Genomic DNA, 23,745 nt, shown 5'->3' with positions numbered 1-23,745 from the left:
TTTATATATGATGTTTTAGGTGCACATACTATGCAATAAAAATAAAATTGATGTAAAACTTGAAAATTTTAAAAATTGCTCAGAATTAAAATTTTTGCTCCCACCTTTTGAGAACTACCTATAACTGATTACAAACTTAGTTCTATTCGTCGAAATCAAATTAAATATTTCTTTAACATTTTAACAATTACATTTGCTATGTTGTAAATGCACTATTGAAACAAAACACTTTGATTAAACAAACAAGTATTCTAGTATTTTAAACAGTGAAACAAATTTCAAAATTAAAAGTTATGACTACCTTCCAGGTATTTCTTTTCCTCCATAAACAACATTGACATTACATTTACTACCCTCAGGTGGTGGAACATATGACACATTGTAGGTTCCATTACCATTATCTTTGATCTCAGGTTTGGTAGGCAAAGGACCTGGAAGGAAAACATGGAAAATAAAGCATACAAATAACACAAAAAGATCTAAATTGCTAGTCTGAGAGAAAAAAAAGAGGAAATAAGAACCATTTAGGGGAAAACTAATAACTTCCATAATTTAAAGAAAAAATTATAAATGAAAAAAAGTTACATCATTATACACATTTTAATGGTAGTTTTACACAAAAAAGATCTATGTTTAAAAAATAATATGGTGATTTTTCTTCACAGAAGGGAAATTCTTTTTTCTATCAATTGCAATTTTGAAAGAAAATAAGATTAATATAGTAATTGAAGTGAAGAGAATAAAAACACTCTTCAATTCAGTGTACAATTTTTAGGTGATTAAAGGATTTTAAGAAAAATTATTTAAAAAAATGTGAATAAAAAATTATAATGCTGTGATTAGGATCTACGTAGCATTCACAATGTTGCCAGGTTAGGTTTGTCCCAACTATAGAAAATATTTTATCAGGTTTTCAAAAGCTGAATGTTACTTACCTAACCTTGCTAAATAATTTTACTATTATCAATGCTAGTTAACTTCTTAAACTCTCATTTTTTAAATTATTTAATATTGTATTACATGCTAATTCAGCAAGATTTAAGAAACCATTTCTACAAATTAAAACTTCAGATCTTACAGGGGACAGTTCACATTCAGAAAATTCCCAAAATAAAAACAAGAAAAATAAAAAAGTTATCAAGGAGAAAAGAGAAGAAAATAAAATTTCAGTCTAAAATCAGCCCTATATAGTGTACACTTTGAACATATAAAAAAAGTACCTTTTTCTGTTGAAATTTTCACATCAAGGGGTGCTTTTCCTGATTTGGAGGCATCCACTGTGAATGGGAGGGGTTTTCCAGCACGACATTGGTTGGGTTCAACACCAGGACCGTAAGCTTTCACTTTGCTGGCATCCACTGCTTCTGTACACATGATTTTAAATGGACTTCCTAAATATTGAAAGGAAAAATATAGTAACAACATTAATCAAAGTATTGAAACAAGCTATTCTTAATGCTTTCATTTTACAATTTTCAAAAACAGCTTGCATCTTTGTAAAGGCAAGTCCACTTTTTGCAAGCTTCAAGACAAAAATCATTTGAACGTTCCTTAATTGAACTATTTTTAATTTGGTTCCTTTTTGAGGGGGGGGGGCGGTGTCAAAGATGGAATCAGAAGTTTACTTTTCAAGACTAAAAACCACCTTTTCTCCCACTTCCACCCAAGGCTTTTCCCACCTTTTCTTCAATTCATTTTCTTTCACTACCAGTCTCTTCTTATATAATGTTTAAACACAGATACTAAACCATTTTAAGCTTAAGCTGTGAAACCCTGCAATAGTATTTGATGAACTCTAAATGTATTTGTGCCAAATAGTAATTTTTATTTATTTGAAAACATAACTAATTAATTACCGATACATGTTTTGACAAAAGAAAAAAAGGTTTTTTTTTTTAAATGTTGATTTATAAAAACAAAATTCTCGATTACAACATCATTATGCAATGGTAAAACATCACACACACACACACACACACACACACACACAGAAGTTGTGTGTCTTTTTCTTTTTTATGCTATGAATTTTACTTGATGACTCGAAAGTTTCTTTTGAAACAAGACTTAGAAAAACAGCTTGAAGATCAGGACAGTAATTTACAAAAATACATCTCCAACTTAAACCAAAGTTCATTAAAGAACAAAGTAAATAAGTGGAAATTTTTTTTAAAAAAACAAGGAAAATTGCTCTTCCAGCTCAAAATTTTTATTACATTTTTGAAACAGTATCAATTATTCCAAAAATCGCTCAAGAAATTAAGATTTCCACACAATCAAGGAAGTTGAGGGCTGCTTGTAAGCTATAAATTAAAGAATGTATGCAAATTCCCTAACTTATAGGAAAAGGTCAAATAAATACAATAAGAAAAGGGGACCATAAAAAACATACCAGGAACATCTTGATCAGCAAATTTAACACCAATCTCATGTGTGCCAACTTCAAGTGGAACATATTCAACAGTACAGGAGCCATCTCTATTGTCACGACATGTCATTTTAGGTTCTACTGGTCCCACAATGGCTAAACCTAAAGCTCCACGACCAGCACCTTTAGTTTCGACAGTGAATGTGTTAACCTGAAAAATTAACTCATTTACCAATCTTGAAGCTTTTATTTTCAATCTTTTTTTTAAAACAAAATTACGGAAATATCACAAAACTCAATGCTTATTTCTAAAATATGAATACTAAAGACATTTCAATGCACGCTAAAGAGAAGGCAGGAATTAGAGTTTCTCTTTTTGATATCATCATAATTAAATATTTTCAACGACACATGGAATATTCAATGCACATAAAGTAATGCATAATACTAGTCTAGAGATAAAAAACACACATACAAAGAGCTTCACTTTGAAAACAAAGAGGAAATGTTAGTCACTGAGCAAAGCTTAGGGGTTGTCCAGAATTGAAGTCTCATTTTTTCAACTTTTTTGACCCCTCTCACAGCTTTTGCTACAAAGTCACCCTTCACCATATCTCCCTCCCCATCACATGTCACACCATTTTTCAAAAATATATATTATTAAAATGGGTGATGTTACCCTTTCCTCCAATTCTGACTAACTGTCACAATTTCATGACCCCCCCCCCCCCCTGTCTCCAAAGCATGACATCACTTGTGGACAGCCCCATAGTAGAATAATTGTAATTTTTTTTAATATGATATAATTATAAAAATGTCAAAACAAGGTCGTCTCTAACTAATGAATGATTTTAAATAAGATATGCATTTAGAATTAAAACTCTTTACCACACATATGTCATTGAGTTTATAAGCATTTTAATCCCATTAGTGAAGTTTAAAAAAAATTAAACTTAAATAGAAACTATGTTTCCAAAAATCATAAATCAAAACAGCATTTTAATTTGACTACCTGATTAACAATTGCATGTTCCAAGCCTGGACCAAAAGCTTTGACTTTTCTTGGGTCACATCCTCTCAAGACATTTACTTTGAAAGGACTACCAGGAACAGGTAAGCCATCATAAGTTATGTCAATAGTATGATTTCCTGAAGAAAAAAAGAAAAACAAACAAGTACATAAGTACCATTTACATATTACTTACACTACTTAGCAACTCTAGTTTTATATATTTTAAAAATTTGTCATTCTTTTGTTATAAATTTTTCATAGCCAATAGCAGGTTTTTCACTTAAGAAGAGATGATTTTTAAATGGAGCTTTCACCTTAGATACAGAGAAAAAAAAAAGTTGTGTAGATTTTTTTTCCTAAAGTGAACCGAGTTTTATAGTTTTTCCTTTCTTGCAAAAAGTAAGGAAATAATGTTAAAATTATAATAATACTCTGCAGAATTTGAACTTAAACCATTGCACTAATTTAAAATGTTACAGTATTATACAATTTTTATGCAATAATTAGAGGCTTCTTTCAGCTGAAAGCTAAAAGGTGAATACACGTAATGATGTAAAGGAGCAGTATACTACCGTGATAAGCACAAAAGTTGTACCTGCACCTGAGCTTAAAATGAGATATTGCTGTTTAAAGTTTCACGCCTCCATATATTTGATTCAAATGCCATGTTTAAAGAATTTTCTTTTCAATATTTGCTAATCACAAATGATCATAAAACACTGCATTTAGGTAAATTATGTCACAAAGAACAACCTGGCGGCAATAACTTAATTTTGATAAAAAGTGCAGATGTAAACTAAAAAGAGAACTAGTAGTTGGTTAATTAGTTTACACCACACAAACAAAACAAAGAAATGTAAGACAATAGCACTTTGAAAATTACAATGAATGAAAGCAAAATTTTCCAAATTTCATAGTGCAGACCATTGCTCAATGCATTCTCTTACTAAGAGAACCAATAATCTAATCTTTTGGTAAGAACTACAAAAATGAATATTAAAAGAAAAATTCTTCAATGAAGCTGGACAAATTTAAAAAACATGAAGGACAAGTAAATAATATTAAACAATGGGAAAATGTTAGTAGTCTTAGTTTTGTCAAGGTTTGTGGGTTAACTTCAAATAAAGTTGGAGTATATTTTTCAGTTGGCTAGTATAAGTGGGTCCTCACTTCAAAGAAAACATTATACATACTTCTAGGAAGTGAGGACTATCTTATATGTCCTATATTATATGTCCATTCAGTAAATTTTCAAGCAGAGGACAACAACTGAAGATTTTAAAAAGTTTCTTTGTGAAAGAAATAAAATCTAAAATGAAAACTAGTTGTATGTAAGTACCCATTGTGACACAATGAATGAAACATTCATTTTTCCTAAAATGGTTTTATCACCTATTAGACCAGTTGAACATGCTACATAAAAAAAATCCTGCTTAAAGGAATAGCTGAAGTATTTACAATCAGGATTTTGATATTTTCATAAGTCTACAGTTTTACAAATTGAATTTGAAGTTCATACAATAATGGGGGGGGGGGGGGGGGGGAACCTAAGAAACCAAAATAGTTTTTAAAAACAAGTCAAAAAAAAAAAGACTTTTTATAAACCACTTAGTTTAGAAGCATGTAGGATAATACTTTATTTTTTATCACTTTCAGTATGAATTAACTTGTGCCTTTCTTAAAGTGGTGAAATAAACTTTTTTCATTGTGTATAGTAGCCCCTTATATTTCAAATTGAAACAAGTATTATATTTTATCAATTCAATAATCTATCAATTTATATCTTATTTTTAATAAAATTAAGAAAATGTTTCCAACAAATTTCCCTAACAGTGATAAAATTGCACAGCACAACATATTGTTTAAGTTTCATATCAATTTAAATACAAAATACATAGCTAATGAACTTATGAAAAAAAAAAGAATTTCCTTTCTTTACATTTCGAATATATTTTGTAACTACATAATATATATTTTATGACAGTATTGTTTTTTTTACTCAATACCAAATTGATAAATTTTTTTTGAAGATTATACAGAAAATGGGAAGGAGGGCGGGGGGGGGGGGGGGGGGGGGGGGGGGTAAGGAATCAAAATAATAATTTTAAAAAATAAATGACTTTTCATAAAATGCTTAGTTCAGACGCATGTGGAATAACGATTTATTTTAATCACTTTTAATACAAATAAATTTGTGCCTTTCTTAAAGTTGTACTGTAAACTAACTGTTTTACATTGTATGTATATACTAGCCCCTTATATTTCCTATTCAAATTTGTATCCTTAATTTATCAATTCAATTATCTATCAATTTATATTCTATTTTGAATAAAAATAAGAAAACACTTCCAACACATTTTCCTAACAATGATAAAATTGCACAGTCATAACATATTCTTCAATAGTTTCATATCAATTTAAATACAAAATACGTAGCTAACGAACTTAAGAAAAGAATTTCCTTCCCTTACCTTTTGAATATATTTTACAACTACATAACATATTTTATGACAGTATTGAGTAAAAAAAATTTTCAAATAAATTAAAAAGTTGTTCAGTATTTACAAACATAACGTATAAAATTTCAGAAGTAGAACAAATAAAGCAAGAAAAACATAGTACCTTCCTCAAATGGAGTGTAACAAATCCTGTAAGTTCCATCATTTAGACTTTGAACAAAAGAATCTGTTCTTGCTCCAGATGGGTTAATAATTGTACATTGAACTTTAGCATCACTACGTTTAGAAATAGCTCTTGCGTCAAGAATGAAGTCAGTAGGTGAATCGATATACACACCTGGAAAGTGAAGCATGCATATAAATGAAAGTTTAACGACTGAATTTTCAAAAACATATTTTAATTTTAGCTCAAAGCAACAAACAGTTTCAATTTTTAAAGAGATTTAACAGACATGAGAAATACTTTTAGTGATTAAGGGAGAAACCAGTTTAGACGGGTCAAAAGATCCACTTTTTTTATGTCATAAAATGTTAGTATAACTATTCAAGAATATGTTGCCAGAATTTCTGTGAAAAATTCAGATTAGTTCCGCTGCTATGAGCACTTACAGTGACAGTGGAGATTTGAAAACTTTCACAGCAGTTTTTTTTCAAATGCGTTTTCTCGAAACAGCTTTTTTCAACTGGTGGGTATTCTTGCTCAAAGAGTTATTGACCAATCATTCTGAAAATTTGTGTGATTATTCATTATCCAATTATACTCTACATGAATCTAACTCTTTGATGATATTATTAATAAAAACATTTCTTTTTTTCAAGAAATTCTGAGAAAAAATGGTAGAAAAACATAACATTTTAATCAAATAATTCAAAAATGTGCAGTTTTCAAATTTTTTGATCATAGTTGGGTTAACATTCATAGGAAACATGTTGTTTATGAGAAATAAAATTATAATGATAACAGAAAAAATTGTGGCTTCGGTAATGCCCACCAGCAACATGCTCTGATGACAACTACCCATGGACAGCAGCTTCTAACTCTACTAATTCTTGTGGAAATGACTTCAAAAAAATTACAAGATATACTTCAAAAGATGAATAAAATATCGTTCAAGTTTAAAGAAGTTCAGATTATATCTTTACTATTGAAAAAAAATCATGAAGAAACACTAAAATTTCTGTTTCCTAAACTGGTTTCCTCCCTTAAGGTTAACTAGTCCCTTATTTAATATAAATAAATATTAATCGATTTCAATTAATATTAATTATTATATCAATATTGTCTAAGAAAAGATTGTTTACAAGTGATGCAATAAATGTGAGTTTTAATAAAAATTTTATTCAACACGTCAAAATATGCTTGAATGTATCTTACTCAAACATAAAAAATCATTATTTTTAATTTAAATGGTATGATGAATAGATCTTGTATGTTAAATTAAGACATCTTTTAATCATTTACGCAACTTATTGATGACTATAAAAATTCAAAAAACAAAACACAGAAAATCATGCAAATAATAAGCTATGTGTTTTACAACACAACAAAGCCTAATTCAAAATCGATTTAATAAGCTAAAGCTAAGTTAGACTGCTGCAAAACTAATTTTTAAAAATGCTAGAAGCCAGGCTTTAATTGCAGCTTTAAATACAGATATGTAAAAAATTTAGAATTTATGTCAGCATGCAGATATTTAGAGAGCTGACCAGGGCTTTGCTGCCATACCCTGGGGCTGGATGCCATTTCCCAGCACTCTGATCTTCCAGACATCCACATCTGAAGTGATGAAAGCAACAAACGGTGATCCTTGAATGTGATGTCGATCATAGGCGATGTTGATCACATATTCTCCCACTTCAGTTGGAAAGTAAGCAACAGAGCAAGTCCCATCACCATTATCTTTGCAATTAATGGCCGCTTCACAGGGACCTTCAATAGTTATTCCTAAATTTCCATGTCCGGCACCTCTGGTGTCAACAACAAACTCGGCAGGTCTATTCACCAATCCTTGGTCAAGGCCTGGACCATAAGCAAGGACTTTGCTGGAGTCAACATTGGTCATGCACATCAACCGATATGGTGAGGGTGTTAAAGGAATTCCACCAAAGGAAATGCTCAACAAATAGTGTCCTAGTTCTGTGGGGGTAAAGTTGACCAAAAATCCTTCAGCTGTCGGAATGATATGGGCTTTCACTCGGCGACCAGAAGGACTGGTAATGGTAACAGCAAAATCTGCTTGGCTGCATCCTGCTCCCTTGGTGATCACTCTGAACTGTTGCAGGGAATTTATAGGAGCCACTGATTGGGCGAGAGTGCATCCAATTCAACCCAGATGTCACCTTCAGCACTAAATTTAATACACTAAGGTAGTAAGCTGCACACAGGGTTATTTACTAACTATGCACGTGCAGGTTGCATTGACACCTCAAGTTCAAAAATGCTATTTTCTTTGCATGCATAAAACTGGTTTGTTTAGAGTTAGAAGTTTCTTCTATTTTGCACATGTTAAACAGGATGCATGCTAACTTTTAAAATGTTAAGATTGTTGTAAGCAGGGAAAGAATTTTTTAAAACTCAAAAGAGTTGACAGTACTTAAAATATACTTTTAAAACTACTTCTAAAATTTGTAGCGAGATAGATGTAAAATGCAGGCATAATATATTATTAAAATTTATAGTGCAACTGAAGCAAGCAATTCATGAGTATGCATAGAGATTATAAATTCAAACAAAGTTCAGAAACTCCACTTTTGTAATGCCCACAATAGTTCTAAAATGCATAGGTAAATGTTTAAAGTCATTGAAGTTAAAATTTTTATCTTTGAATAAAATTTTCATATGCAATTCAAGCCATATATCGTCATCTTAGAGCAACAGTAATAAATCCTACTGTTGCTCTGAGGGGACAATATATATGTGCAACACTTGATCGAGGAATATTGACGAGTTGCCTATTTTATGAAAAAGTGAGCAATTACAGAATCAATCATTTATTTTTTCTCCCTATTGTATGTAAGTGATGAGCAAACAAATTTGAAACTCAAATTGTTAGTTTAAAACAAACCAAATGATCATTTAAAAAGGATAAATTTTCGATTTTAAGTTATTCAACAGCTTATATGTGTTGATAAACAACTGACACATAAAACCCAATTATTCGATCAAGTTTTTCTTTCACAATAAAACATTGTATGTTCTCTACTTCGAGTGTCTAACAATGAAATTGAAAGAGTTGAAATCAATAGGTTAAACAATATTTTTTCAATTTATAAATGCTGCAAAATAAAACGGCCTAATGAAATCACTGCCTTGTATTGCAAATATCTTCTCAAACTTTCTTCCATATTACATTATTTTATTTCAGTCTGCATCACTTATGCTACTTTCAGGGTTACAAAAACTAAGGATGTTGTTTCAAATTTCAATTAACACAGACAGGGTGTTTGGGCACAGGAGTTGGAAGTTAGACACTTAGACTCATGTTGTTTGTCCACTCGCTGATTGGGCAGCATTTTGTAGAATTACGGGGTGTTAATGTTTAATCAGTTTGGAGACAGAACTCTTGACACCTGTATTTTACCACTTCTTCAGACACAAAAACAAGGATACAGTCTGAGTATTTGAGAAAACGGCAAAATGAAATTGAAGGGATTTTAATATTAGTGAATTATATAAATTATTAATGTTCATTTGTAAGAAATAACACAACAGTTAAGTTTTTTAAAATATACAATTACCAGAAAAATAGTTGTATAGTCAAAGTTAGTATTATAGCCTGAGCAACAACATCAAGTCCACCGGTATTTCTTAAATACCATATGTAGATGTACTGAAATAAATATCACAGCAGTTAATGAGATTGTGGAAACCCTACAACTTGTAGTTTTTTCACTAATTTCTACGAAGTTTTAGTGCTCTTTGTGAAGATGTCAAAAGGTAAGAAGTTAACTGCTCATGAAAGAGAGCCAACTGAAGCTTTTTCTTCAAGGAGATGAGTAGCCGCACTATTGCGAAAAAATAGAAAGATCAAAGACTATAGTCAAAAATTTATTAAGATTGAAAGACAATTACGGTAAAAAACATACCGGGGAAAGACCTAGAGCTTTGTCCTCACATGGTGAAAGAAGAGTTTGCAAACTTACCATCAACTGGAAAGTACTCAACCAGAAAACTAATTCATGCGACAGATTTAAATGTGTCAAAAAATGATATATAACACAATTAAAAGTTATGAAAGTTTTATTTACATGGCAATACTGACTAAGCCTCAGGTTATTGAATAGGCACAAAAGAGAGCGTTGGAACTTCAGGCAGAAAGTCATGACCTGGGATAACCAATGGATACAAATAATTTTTTCTGATGAAAAGTGGAATTTGGATGGACTAAACGGATGGAAGAGTTCTATTGACATGATTTACAAAAAGAAAAGGAAATATCTCCAAGCACCAATTGGCTGGAGGTTCTGTCATGACTTGGGGATGCTTTTCTGACAATGGTAAGGGTTCAATTGCGTTTGTTTCAGGTAAAATGAATTCACAAGCATATCAAAATGTTCTCGCAAGTCATCTTTTACCAAATGCTGAACTTATTGCTGGAGAAAATTGGAACGATCAGCAAGACAATGCACCTATCCATTCGAGTAACAGTACAAAAATTTGTTAAAAGTCAACAATGTTGAAACTTTGAAATGGCTAGCTATGTCTCCAGATCTCAACCCAATCGAGAACTTATGGGGCGACTAAGCAAGAAGAGTTTATGGAAATGGGAGACATTTTACTTCATCAATAGAGCCAAAATCTACTATTGAAAATGAATGGTATAAAACAGATCCCGAATTTGGTCAAAAACTAGTTTCCTCCATGCAAAGAATATTTGAAGAAATTCGAAGAAATGGCTCCTACACAAGATTCAAAATGATTGTATTTTTTTCTTCCTGTGCTTTTTTCTATGTTGGCCTTAAAAATTTTACTCAGACTTAAATATTGACCTGTAATATTTTATGATAATAAAATAATTACAAACGATTCTTTTGTTTTTTTTTTACTTGTATTTAAGTTAATAATTACCATTCAAATTATGTTTTGATCCCCAGTTTAAGAAATGTCTAATTTCTCAAAAAAGTTTACGGGACTTAATTGTGAATTAAACCTTCAGCTTTTGATTGACGCTGAAATCGTCAGCACCCATGTCATACGATCATGTGGTATGTAAAAGATCCCTTGAGTATTTATACAAATACAAATGTGACGACCAGCAACAGGCTCTGGGCCCAGCTAGGCTGGTCCTAGTCAATTAATTAGTCCCCAATGAAGATCAATGGCCCTCTTAAAGCTATCCACTCCCTTACTCATTACCGCCTCTTCCGGTAAGCTATTGAAAGTGCCCACGACCCTGCTAAAGTAGTAGTTTTTCCTGATTTCCAAGTTAGCCTGAGATTTAAATAGCTTAAAACAATGACCCCTTGTCCTGCTTTCCCTGCAAAAATTTAATCCATTTACATCTTTCATTTTGATAAATTTAAATAACTGAATCATGTCCCCTCTGACTCTCCTTTGCTCCAGGCTATACATGTTAAGCCTATTAAGTCTGGTATCATAATCTAAATCTGAGAGTCCCCTTACTAATTTAGTTACCCTTCTTTGAACCCTTTCCAATACAAAAATATCTTTCTTCAGACAAGGCGACCAAAACTGAACAGCATACTCCAAATGAGGTCTTACTAAACTCCTATATAAAGGCAGAAGAACTTTCTTAGATTTGTTTGAAATAGATCTATTGATGAACCCAAGCATTTTGTTGGCTTTGTTACTAGCAATACTGCACTGTTGACTAAACTTGAAGTCCTGATTTATAAAGACACTCAGATCCATAACATTTTCTGCCTGATTTATGACTGAACCCTGTAAATGATATCTCATACGCTTATTTCCATGACCTAAGTGTAGCACTTGACATTTCCCTACATTAACTGCCATACTCCATTTATCTGCCCACTTAGTAATATGATCTAAATCCTCTTGCAGCTGTTTTACTTTTTCTTCATTTTCGACAATCCCCATAACTTTTACATCGTCAGCAAAACAATTCATGCTTCCAGAAATATTTTCATTGATGTCATTCATAAATATAATAAACAAAAGAGGCCCTAAAACTTATCCCTGAGGAACCCCACTTAAAACATCACTCCAATTAGAATGATTTCCTCTCACAACTACTCTTTGCTTCCTACCAGTAAGCCAATTTCTAACCCAAAGTAAAGTTTTTCCTCCTATTCCAATGTCAGCTAACTTGCTGAGAAGAGCAACATGCGATACCTTGTCAAAAGCTTTTTGAAAATCAATATAAACAACATCCACACATTTTTTGTTATCTAAAGCTGAGGTAACCTTGTCGTAGAAATGCAATAAATTAGTAGTACAGGATTTACCTTTCCTGAAACCATACTGCAAACTAGTCAACATGGCTTTGTATGGCTTTGAATTCCCTCACCAAAATTTAAAAAATGATGAACAGGTATTTCTTTATAATGTTTGTAAAACCTATTCTTGTGCGTCTTTTTTATATTCTATAACATAATCCTATTAGCCTACACTCCTTTGAAAAGCAGAAATATACAGTAAAAAAGAAACTCGGTAAAACAGTAGAACCTTGGTTATACGGCTCTCGCTTATTCGATTCCTATATTATCCCGATCAAATTTGTAGTTTTTTTTTAATAATTATGTTTCACATAGATAAGTTTTTAGATATCATAATTTGAAATTAACTATTAGTACGCCAAACATGCGACTTTAATTTTGGTTAAATGTACAGCTCCTGATTAATTTTACAATGAATTATGGTTTAACACAAACATCATTGCAGCTGAACTACAATGATAAAGCACATGCAACATACCAGGTAGCCCGGTTATTCATATCCAGAAACTGCAGTCTCTGGATGTGATAGCTGGGCTGTTTGGTATATTGCATGTGGTTCTGCGTTAACCCTGGCTTGGGGTGGTAACTTACTGCTACAATGTTAAAGCTTTAGATTGATAGTGCTCTATTCAAGCGACACGTTTTAATCTTTTTGAATTTTTTTAATAACTTTTATACAATTCTTTGCAATTTAGCAGTAAAATGTAAGGAATGACAATTCTGCTTATTTAAAGATTCACTTTGCTTATCACCCATACTACCTGCATGATCGGGATTTTCGATCCTCTAGATTGCCTCTAGTCTTGGTTTATCCATATAAAGAAGGTTCTACTGTACTAAACTTAATTTTTTACATTGACTTCTCATGCTTTAATTTTATAAATTTATGTCTACAGAGAAGATTTATAGAGTTAATTTTGAATTTAAAGTGTTAGCAAGACATTCAAATGCTGTTTTCACAAACAAATATCCATCACAAAACTGACAAAAAGTTCTTAAAAAATGTTTTTATCTATTTAAAAATTATATCTAAAACCAGATGATCAATTGTTAGTAACCACTGAATATCATGCATACATCACACATTAAAACTTTAATGTTAAAAATCAGTTAGTTCTACTTACGACAAAACAACTGTGCAGCATAAGAATAAGACAATAAGGCATTAGACAAATATTCACAAAAACTAAAACCATACAAACATTAACATTTCTTAAGAAAATTTAAAATCATAGTTTAATAAAATAAAATACTAACATATATTTGGGAGAAGTGTAGGGCCAACAAGAGGCCATGTGAGCCTTGTCGCGAACTAGGGGTTCGACTCAGAATCTAAGTAGTATAACTTTTATGGCAAGAGGGGTCTAGGCAACCAAACTGACAAGGATCCTTCTCTGGGTCGCTGAGACCCAGAGAAAGTAAAGCCATATGATAAACTAAGACTTGTCATAAAATTTACAGAAAGGATCCACTTTTGGCTATTTCTAATGAAGCAATGAAACCACGTAATAAATTACTTATTGAAATGTCTTATATTACCCTCTGACACTTGAGGTGACAATAGTTATGAGATACCTCCCAGTGTCATGTCAAACAGCCTTTTCCCAGGCAAAGAGAAATAATTAAACGAATCATGGACTCAAGTGTTGGAAGATCCCTGCAGAAATATTGAGCCATCTGGCCTCTATAGCAGTCCATAATTGCAAAAGTCTTATTAGTGCAGGACTTCTTGTACCAACTAACCTCTTGATTATGTTAATCATTAATGATTGCTGGCATTCAGTATCATATCCGTTAATCTAGGAGGTCAAATCATTCGTTGGTACTGTCCTGACTGTTTTTCAAGCCAGTTGTGACTGTGACATAGAGCATTGCCATCTGTAAAAATTCCACACTTGTTTGGGTAGATGAAGTCCATGAATGGCTTCAAGTTGTTTAAAAGTAGCTAAAATAGCCCTTTCCTGTTAGTGGTTGGTGCAGATGAACGCAGATGAACCAGAGAACCCAATTCACGGCATGTAAAAACAGCCCACACCATTATGGAGTCAACACTCGCTTGCATAGTGCCCTGGTTGACAAATTTGCTTTATGTCTTTTTGAGCACTACACCCTACAGAGCTCCAAGCAACTGCAATCATGACTCCACCAGGGACTGACTGGGTCCCCCAAGAGGGCGCCAACCTTGACTCTCAAAGGGCACAAAAGAAAAAAAAACTGCAAAAAAAAAAGAGAAAGAAGAAAAAACCGAAGGCGGCAAAAAAAGAGAAAAAAAATAAAAAGGAAATAAAATAAAAAATAAAAGATTGAAGGTGCAAAGAGAAAGAAAAAAAAACGATGACGACAACGGCGATGACGACAACTGCGTACAAGTTTGAAAATGCAAATTTAAACTTGAAAACAAAGGCATACATAGGTTTGAGTGTGCAAAAAAAAAAAAAAAAAAAGGTGCGCAGAGGACATTCAAGGGTGTACAGGCGGGCCGGTCCGCCCCTGGATTCCACTAACCAAGCCATGGTTTTCCTAGTCCAACCTATACGGTGAAAAGCCCAAGAGATTCACTACAGGTTACGCCATACTGATTGTGAAGGCACTGGAGTCAGTCTTCTGCTTCCATAACCCATTAAAGTCAAATTTTGCCATATTGTTGTAACAGACTTGTCTATGTCCCAAGATGATCCTGTAGTTATTTCACTCAATGTTGCTTGTCTGTTAACACTGACAAATTCCAAGCACACGTTGCTGATGTCAGTCATTAAGTGTAGCCAGTCAATTACTGCTTTGTCTAGAGTGGGAGGTTATGCCTGAAATTAGGTATTGGCAACAGTCTTTTGACAATGACTGCCTTAGAAAGTTGAATTCCCAAACAATTTCCAAAATGGAACATCCCACGCATCTAGTTCCATGTACCATACTGCGTTGTAAGTCTTAATTCCCGTTGTGCGAGCATCATTCAGTTGGAAACCTTTTCGCAAGATTCACTAGAATATTAATGAAGGCTCTACCAATGTACTGTGCATATGTGTACCCAACACTATTACCATTTGCATATTTACATCTTGTTATCCCATGACTTTTGTCACCTCAAAGTGTAATTACATAAGAGAAAGTAATTGAAGATGATGCCCCTTTTTATAAATGAGAAAATATCTTTTTGATTCAATAAGCTTTCAAAAAGTTTTAAAGCTCATGTAAACAAATTTTACATGGTTTATTTCCATAAAAATTATTTTTATCTGTAGAACTTTAAAAAAAATCTTATAAATCATTGATCATTCGACTACTGTTTTCATAAATGTAAACAAGAAGTTCTTTCTAGAACTAGATGAGCCTACTTTCCCGTATACCCATACTACTTTCTAGTACCTGATCAATATTCTCAAAAATAGCTAAAATCGCAAATTTTTTCAAACATACTTTAAAAATACTTCAAGCTGATTTCTAGGAATAAAATAATCCCCACTCATTTAAAAAAATTTTATGCGTAAAAAAAAAAAAAAAAAAAAGCAGCAACTTTTAAACAAAGCAGCTAATACACTTTTTTTCATTAAAAAAAATCTTCAACAGCTTTCAAAACGAGAAAATAATAATTAAAATTAATCAGCTCATTAAAATAAATACATCATATCAAAAAAAAAAAAAATCGTTTCTTTTCCCCTGTTGCCAAAAAACATTTTTTTAATGAATTAATGCACTTACCAAAACACCAAAAAACAATAAAATGTCAACTTAAAGAAATAATTTTCTTTGTCAAAAAAAAAAAAAAAAATCGTCTGCGCATATCTTTATGTAGAAACATAAATGACTTCGAGTTTATTCGCCAAAAACTGAGTACCTAAATTGAAACTTTAGCGTAAAAATAAAAACAAGTCATATCAACAATAATTATTTCAGTTAAAACCAAAGCTGCGGAGTCGGAGTCAATCTCATTTTGAGATAAAGGAGTCGGAGTCGAATATTTAAGAATCGGAGTCAGTCATTTGTCCACCGTGTGTAAATTTTTGCCAAAACTACGAAGTCAGAGTCAAAGTCGGGGAGTCGGAGTCCGATTAATTGTCGGGCACAGGAGTCGGAGTCGGAGTCAAGTGCCCCTAAATTCTCGGAGTCGAAGTCTGGAGTTTGACGTCAAGAGTTATTTCCAACAAAATTTGTTTGAAGTAAATCCGCCTTCAAGTACGGAATCTTCATTGACTTTCAGTTTCCCCGTAGGCACTATTGTTAAGGGATTTGAACTGTTCAAAATTAAACGGAAAATTGTTCAAATCAAAAAGTGAAATATGGGAATGAGGTGTCCTCGCCGAGATCTTTCGAACAAAAAAAAGTTTGTTTGAATCGGACTATTCATTCAAAAGTTATTAGGGGGGGACAGACAGACAGACCGACAGACAGACCGACAGACAGACAGACATTTTTCCCCATCTCAATACCCTACTTTCCAATTTTTAATTTTTCAATATTTATTTAATTATTTTATTTTTGACTTTTTTTTGTTTTTCACGATATTTTTAAGATGCATTAAGCCTTCTTTCATGCTTTTTTCTTCTTTTTCTGACTTTTACTGGGAAAGTAGGCTAAAAAGGAGAGCTTAAAACTTTTCTGCACCCAAATTTCATCACCTAACAAAACTGGAAAGGGGTTAGCACATTATCTGGCAAAAAAGTTCTTGCTATAAATGTGGAGACCATGACGTGAAAAGTTTGGAAATAGGAATTTATAATATGAATTTTCTTTAAAATAATTATGTAACATAAAAGCGAAGATATTGGCGTAAAGAAAAGTAGAAGAGCCACAAAGAGTTAATCTTTTAGTAAGAATTATGCAAATAAAAGCACACACACATAATTAAATTCTATCACACAGAACATCATGAGCTACAGGACTTTTTCATTTAACATAAGCACTAAATGTCCTAATAAAATATGCTATGCAATTATCTTGACAGGAAAAAGGGTGATAAAAAATAAATCCATAAGTTAGCTGTTATTTTATCTGATAGTTTTAGGTTTTCTATCCCAGGTCATAAAAGCCTAAACTAGTAACAATTATAGTTGTGATGAAAATTAAATTGTTTTAAGCTTCTCTACGGCATAGGTATCAGTAAAATTCTCTTTTTGGCTACTATGTTAACTGTATCACTACAGCATTTAAAAGCATTTCATTTTCCCTCAGATGAAAGTTACGTTTATAGTTATTTTGTTTATTAAATTTACACAGATGATACCTATACATTAACAACTATACATTCGTGGAAAGGAAAGTACTTGCAGAAATGAGTTTGAGATGTTTGAAGAAATATGTTTTAAATTCCACACTAACAATAGGAAAATGTTGGATTTTTTTTGGGGGGGGAGGGCTTTATTTTCAGGGGAAACCAAAGCTGGTACAGTAAAACTAAAGTACAAGAAATGACAAAAAACTAAAAATTTGCAGACACTGTTCTTTACATTTACAGGGCGGTTATAAGCAGTAAGCTTCATTCTTTAAGAAGCTGTCATAAGGAAAAGATTAACATGAAAAATGATGTATCCCTGAACTCAATACACACCATGCTTATTTTGTTGTTTTATATTTAATTTTCTTCATTTTAATAATTTTATTTATTTACTTGAGGGTAGTCTAGAACTCAATTCATCCCCATTCAGAATAAGAATAATTTGAAAATAAACAATTTAGAATATAAAGATTATGATTGGAAAACTAAAAATCTGCGGACATTTAATATTCAAAAAGAGACATCTGTGATTTGAATAGTACTATAGTACAAAGATAATGTATCAAAAAACATAAAATTTAACATATTTGGAAAGAAAATGAAAGAACACATACTTGGCTCCAATCCATCTACTTTTATTTTACTGACATCTACCTGAGGTTCAACTTTTACTTTAATTGGACTATTTGGTATGTCTTTTCCAGCAAAATTGACAGAAACCTAAGGGTAAAAATTTATTAATTTATCCATTCACGGAACGTCAATGAAAGAACACTAAATTTTAAGTTGTGATCAATTTCATGTGAAAGGAGCATATATTTTTCAAAAACAGTAGCATTGGAATAGTGTTGCAGCAGGTTCTGGCCTATGCACTCACACAGTGCTACAGTTGGAAAAAATATTTGAGAGGACATATCAAAAGAAAAGGTCATTTAAAATCCATTTACATTATAGTGCAAAAAAAAAAAAAAAAAATTGAGGGACTATGTCCCCCAAGTTTCCCCTCCAACTTCTGTCCTGTATATATAAACACTATGAAGCAAGAGGAGAGGTCCACCCCATGTGACACCCAAAATAAATTTTGTTTTAGATTTCATAAAAAATAAATATTTTAATTGAGGCAATGAGAAGCCAAAGGATGCTATTGCCGAAATTAAAAATTTAGAGATAACCAGTACAAATGATAGATGAACTTCTTCTGTCTTGGAGCAAAAGATAGTACTAGTAGCCCTGATAGGCACTGCAATACAGCATGATTAAGAAAAACTTTTCAGTGGAAGTCTACCTAGGGTCTTCAAACACGCTTTACTCAAAACTCAAAAATGTCCACTTGCATCCTGTTGCTTCTCACTGCCTTAATTCTTTTTTAAAAAATTCCAATATACAGAGGAAAACGTCAGTGGCCGCAATTTGGGGGAAAGAGGGGGGGGGGGAGCACTTCTTGTGGTTCTTTTTTTTTTCAATTTAGGAACCAAAACTAGAAATTATTTTAAAAAAAAGCAGAAATGTCAAAATTTTCAGAACACAAATATTTGTTTTACTTTGTATATCTGTTTACGAAACATTATTTGCACAAACAGTAACTTTTACTTATGTATTCATTGTTTAGAGATTAGTTAATTGTTTTACTTTTAACAAGCCATACTTGTTCAATAAAATTATGAACAAGTGTTTGACACTTCAAAATACTTTGGGGTAAATCATGCAAGTCTAATTCATGTCTAAGTGTTCCTTCGGGGAAAGATACCTGTGTACAAAATTCATCAAAATCTTAATAAAAATGCAAGTTTTAGATTTACATCAATTACCACTCATCTGCTTTCAAAACCAGCCCTAGCAAAATTTTGTACTCTTTCACTTTTTTTTTTTTTTGCATTTTTTGGCTGCTGCTATAAAAGTCCTATGGCTTTTAGTTGTGTTTATTTTTTGCTGCCACTCTCACTAGTCTATTTTGTTTAATAAAGTACACTGTCATGTTTATTCATCGTAACTCTGGTACAAATAGTTGTAAATTACAAACTCAAATCTGTACCTTATAATTTCCAGGAGCAGGTGCCATATAATCTGCAGAGTATGTGCCATCTTCATTGTCTAAAACTTGTATGGGAACGAGGCCTCCCTTTTCGTCAGTTATTTTTACTTTTACATCACCTATAAAGTAAAAATAAACATAACATAATATCAGGAAAAAATTTTTCCTCTCCTTGAATGTTAATAAAATTAGTTTTCAGTTATAATACAAATTTGAAAGCTTACCTGCACCAGCCCCTCTACAATCAATATTAAAATGAGTAGGTGATTTAGCTTTTACTCCAGGTTCAACACCAGGTCCAAACACTTTAACTTTATTAGAATCTGTTGGTTCTCCCACATTGACCTGAAAAGCAAAAAAAAAATCCCAGAATTGGCATTTAAATCATAGAAATCGTAAATCCAAACTACAGTCGAACCTCCATATATCTAACTTCCACATATCAAAATTTTCTCTATACGTCAAAATCGCAACAAATTTCCATTACATAGAAAAATTGTTTCTATATATCGAAAAATTCTCTATACATCGAAAATTTTCGAGACATTCGTAGATTTTTTGTTCCACTTTAGAGTGTCTCGTGAAAAATGATGGTTAGGGGAGAAAATTAAGTTCATTAAAGGTAACTATGAAACTCAGAAGGAATCTGGGATTGAGGCTGTGTAGATAGGTTATTGTTCCATTCTGCAGTTTTTAAATTCCCTCCAAGTTTATTTCAAATCTTAGTTGCAACCAGTAATACAGTAAAATCAGTTTTAAATTATTCCTATTGTCTGTTGATTATCATTCCTAGTCTTAGCTTACTATGCGCTTCAGTGAAAATCATTCAAGTTAAGTAGAATAATTTTTTTACTTTGTCTCGATTACATTGTCAAAACGAAAATGTTGACGATCAAGTTGAACTGCCAAAGAATGAAGATGTATGATGGTGCAAAAATGTCATTTCCTTTAAATTTAGTATTTCCGCAAGCCGAGTGCCTGCTGTTATGAGAAATCGAGAAGCCGTAATAAAAGTACCGAAACTTACAGAAAACTATCACTCAAAAACATGCAACGTTATTACAAATGGTTTTTTTAGAAACTATGCAGTGCTCAGTAAATATTTCACATTTAATTTTTTAATTATTAACTTTTATTTAATCCAATGCTTGTATAAATTAGAAATTGAGTTTCACACGAAAATTAGCTTTAATTTTAATGTTTTAGGAGTTTTTTTTAATGATAAACCAAGATCGTTTCTTTGTATCAAAATTTCTATGTATCTATTTTTTCCCCGGCAATTTGTTACTTTGATATATGGAGGTTCGACTGTATTTTAAAAAAAATAGCATACAAGCTATTTGATGCTAGAAAATAATGCAAAATATTGAAATCAAATAAAAATAAATCTTTCAATATTTCCCTTGTTACTCCCAGTACAGAAAAAAAAAAATGCATCATTTATTCAAGGTCATATTAACTGTAAAAAACCTTTATTACTAAAAGAAAAGTAAAAAAATAAAAGTTTCTGAAAGTAAACATGCCATAATGAAAGACTTGAATAAGCCAGAAACAGCAAAACTCATTAAAAACAATTAAGTAAATTATTGAAATTTAACTAGAGAAGCATTGTTTATACGTTTAGAAGGAACTGTATGAAAAAGCGTACAAATGAAAAAAAATGATAAAAACGTATAAGAGAGAGATATTTACTAACAGTGTTTCACAGTATTTCCCTATGCAAATCTGAAAGTTTCCCTAATAAAACTAAGGTAATAAAAAATATTTTAGTATTCTGATTTAAAATCTTATGAGTAGTAAAATACTAAGTTATTTTGCAGTCTATAAACAAATTGTCAATATATATATATATATATATATATATATATATATATATATATATATATATATATATATATATATATATATATATATATATATATATATATATATATATATATTAATGTTTAAATATAGTCCTTGGGTATATATAATCAACTATTAACATCATATACAAATTTTAGCTTACTCTAAAGGGACTTTTAGGAATGGCTACACCACCATAGTTGACTTGAACTGTATGTCTGTTCTTTTTGGTTGGACGGTATGTAGCTTTAAATGTTCCGTCTTGATTATCTTGTACTTTTATATCAACAGGTTTATATTCTTCATCCATGACACTGACGTCCAAGGGCGCATGGCCCCCAGCTTTCCTACAGTCAATAGTGAAATCTGTTGGATGATCCTGAACTACACCAGATGGTTGTAATCCAGGTCCATAGGCTTCAACCTAAATATAAATAAAATCAGTCAAAATTCTCTATTTTCATTACTCTGCACTACATACACATGTTTGAAGAAGGATAGGTATACAATTGAGAAAAGTTTAACACTTTAAAACACCACCCGGTCCCTAAAATAGAATTTTGGTTCAGGCTTTGCTGGTTCATATCATTTAATGTGTCAAAGTTTCAGAATTTCAGAAATTGAAATTCTGAGACAATAGAATTAGCATTAGAAAAAATTTACTATCTTGGAGCATTTATATTTCACAAATTATTAGTAACTTCATGGGTTGCTTTCTTTTGCTACACAGTACCGATCCTCAGCTAACATTTTTTCACTACTTCCCTTTCTTAATCTTCTGCACCATTTTGTACATTAATTTCCATATCTGCTTAATTTACAAGATGCCATCACCAGGAACACCAAATTTCATCACAACTGACTCTAATATAAATATTTTTGAGATGACACTTAGATTCAAAGATTACACTTAATTCCTAAGTGTTAAATTTTCAAACATAAATAACAAAATCAGAGAACATTTCTGTACCCCAGAGCCAGAAGGGTGTAAGCCATTGTGGTAATTTTACAGGAGAGAGGAAAAACTTTTTTTCTGGCACATGCAAAGGATGGGATGCAAGCTCTTTTTAAACCAGTAGAAAATTGAAAAAGATTTGTTTTTAAAAACATGGCTTGATGCGGAATGGGCTTCTACATACAATGCACTAATAAACAGAAAACCACAATTTTTGGACTTACGTCAGTCTGGCTTCGAGGTACAGAATTAAGAATCTAACTTCAATTAACTTTACAATAATTACCCCTTCAGACTTTGTATTTGTTTTTTAATATTTAAAAACAAAAGCTTTTCTGCATGGTTTGAACTGTGAATGTATTATTAGTGCTTAAAATTTCTTCAAGAGATTAATATATTACTGAAGATGTTCTGAGATTCAAAAGGGAAAAGTGGAGAAGATATTTTCTACTTCAAATTACATTAAATCTATCAGAAAGAGTTTATAGAATTATTTTAAATAATAAGCAGCCCAACATAAGTTTTATTCAAATTCAATATGCCTTAACAAAAATTTGCTTCTTATCATTTCTTTACGAACATTTGCCTTTTTTTCAGAAAAAACCTAAAAGGAATCAGAAAAGTACCTTTTCTGGATGATAATCTGTTTTTGGCAAGATAATTGGTGTGTATGGAGATTTAGGTATATCTTCTTTATCGCACATTATATGTACAGCATATTCTCCTGGTGCAGTAGGGAAATATTCAACAACAGCAGACCCATCTTCATTGTCATGACATTTAATTTGAGCATGAGAAGGTCCCTTCACTTCGAACCCTGGAAAAAGAAAAATCAATTGTAAGAAATATGGAAGAGAAATCAACAAGGTTCATACTCTTCAAGACAAAATGAATTTCAAGAGTCAAAAAAGCAAAATTTTCAGGAGTAATAACACAAGCGGTTTTTACAAGAAAATTAGTTACAGTAACATTTAATCTACTTTGCTGTCAAAATTATTAAAAAAAATGTATTATGTTTTTAATCGATTAGTAGTCCTTCGTGTTTTTTGCCTCTTACACGATTATTAAGAGCAGACTCTCCCATGTTTAAAATATCAAAAACTCGATTGCATGGCGAACAGAGAGCTTTGAAACGAGATTCGGGAACTTTCAAGATCCGGTTTTTGTACTTCTCATCCAGAAGTCAATTATCATTAAACACTCATTTACCCCCCAGCATACTATCAATATTAATTATTCTACAAATTAGCAATAACACTACTAATTAGCAATAAAGAAGATATGCTTAATAGCTGTTAACACAAAACCTAGCATGTGCTCTTAGTTTGATCTCTAATCAGTGGCAGTTACGATCAGTAAACGTAATGGACATGTTCGAACATAGTAATTGGTCAGTCGGTTTGAACACACCCCATGTGCATAAAATACACCGCCAGCTCTGTCCAAGG

General features: G+C 31.8%; 1 protein-coding gene across 1 annotated transcript in view; it reads right to left on the bottom strand.

Annotated features, from left to right (window-relative positions):
* Positions 1-23,745, bottom strand: part of LOC129234215 (filamin-A-like) — a 195,353-nt gene that overhangs the window by 108,112 nt on the left and 63,496 nt on the right. Inside the window, exons 10-19 of the mRNA XM_054868138.1 lie at positions 22,924-23,114; positions 21,506-21,766; positions 19,722-19,842; positions 19,498-19,616; positions 18,080-18,185; positions 6,000-6,173; positions 3,378-3,514; positions 2,390-2,576; positions 1,221-1,391; positions 302-431 (exon numbers count right to left, since the gene is read on the bottom strand). Of these exons, the coding sequence (XP_054724113.1) occupies positions 302-431; positions 1,221-1,391; positions 2,390-2,576; positions 3,378-3,514; positions 6,000-6,173; positions 18,080-18,185; positions 19,498-19,616; positions 19,722-19,842; positions 21,506-21,766; positions 22,924-23,114 (1,597 nt within the window). The remainder of the gene's footprint in view (positions 1-301; positions 432-1,220; positions 1,392-2,389; positions 2,577-3,377; positions 3,515-5,999; positions 6,174-18,079; positions 18,186-19,497; positions 19,617-19,721; positions 19,843-21,505; positions 21,767-22,923; positions 23,115-23,745) is intronic.

The sequence above is a fragment of the Uloborus diversus genome, chromosome 1 (genome assembly GCF_026930045.1).
Source record: "Uloborus diversus isolate 005 chromosome 1, Udiv.v.3.1, whole genome shotgun sequence".
NCBI classification, from domain to species: domain Eukaryota; kingdom Metazoa; phylum Arthropoda; class Arachnida; order Araneae; family Uloboridae; genus Uloborus; species Uloborus diversus.
The sequence above is the reverse complement of the archived record's forward strand: the minus strand, read 5'-3'. Positions and strand labels throughout refer to the sequence as shown.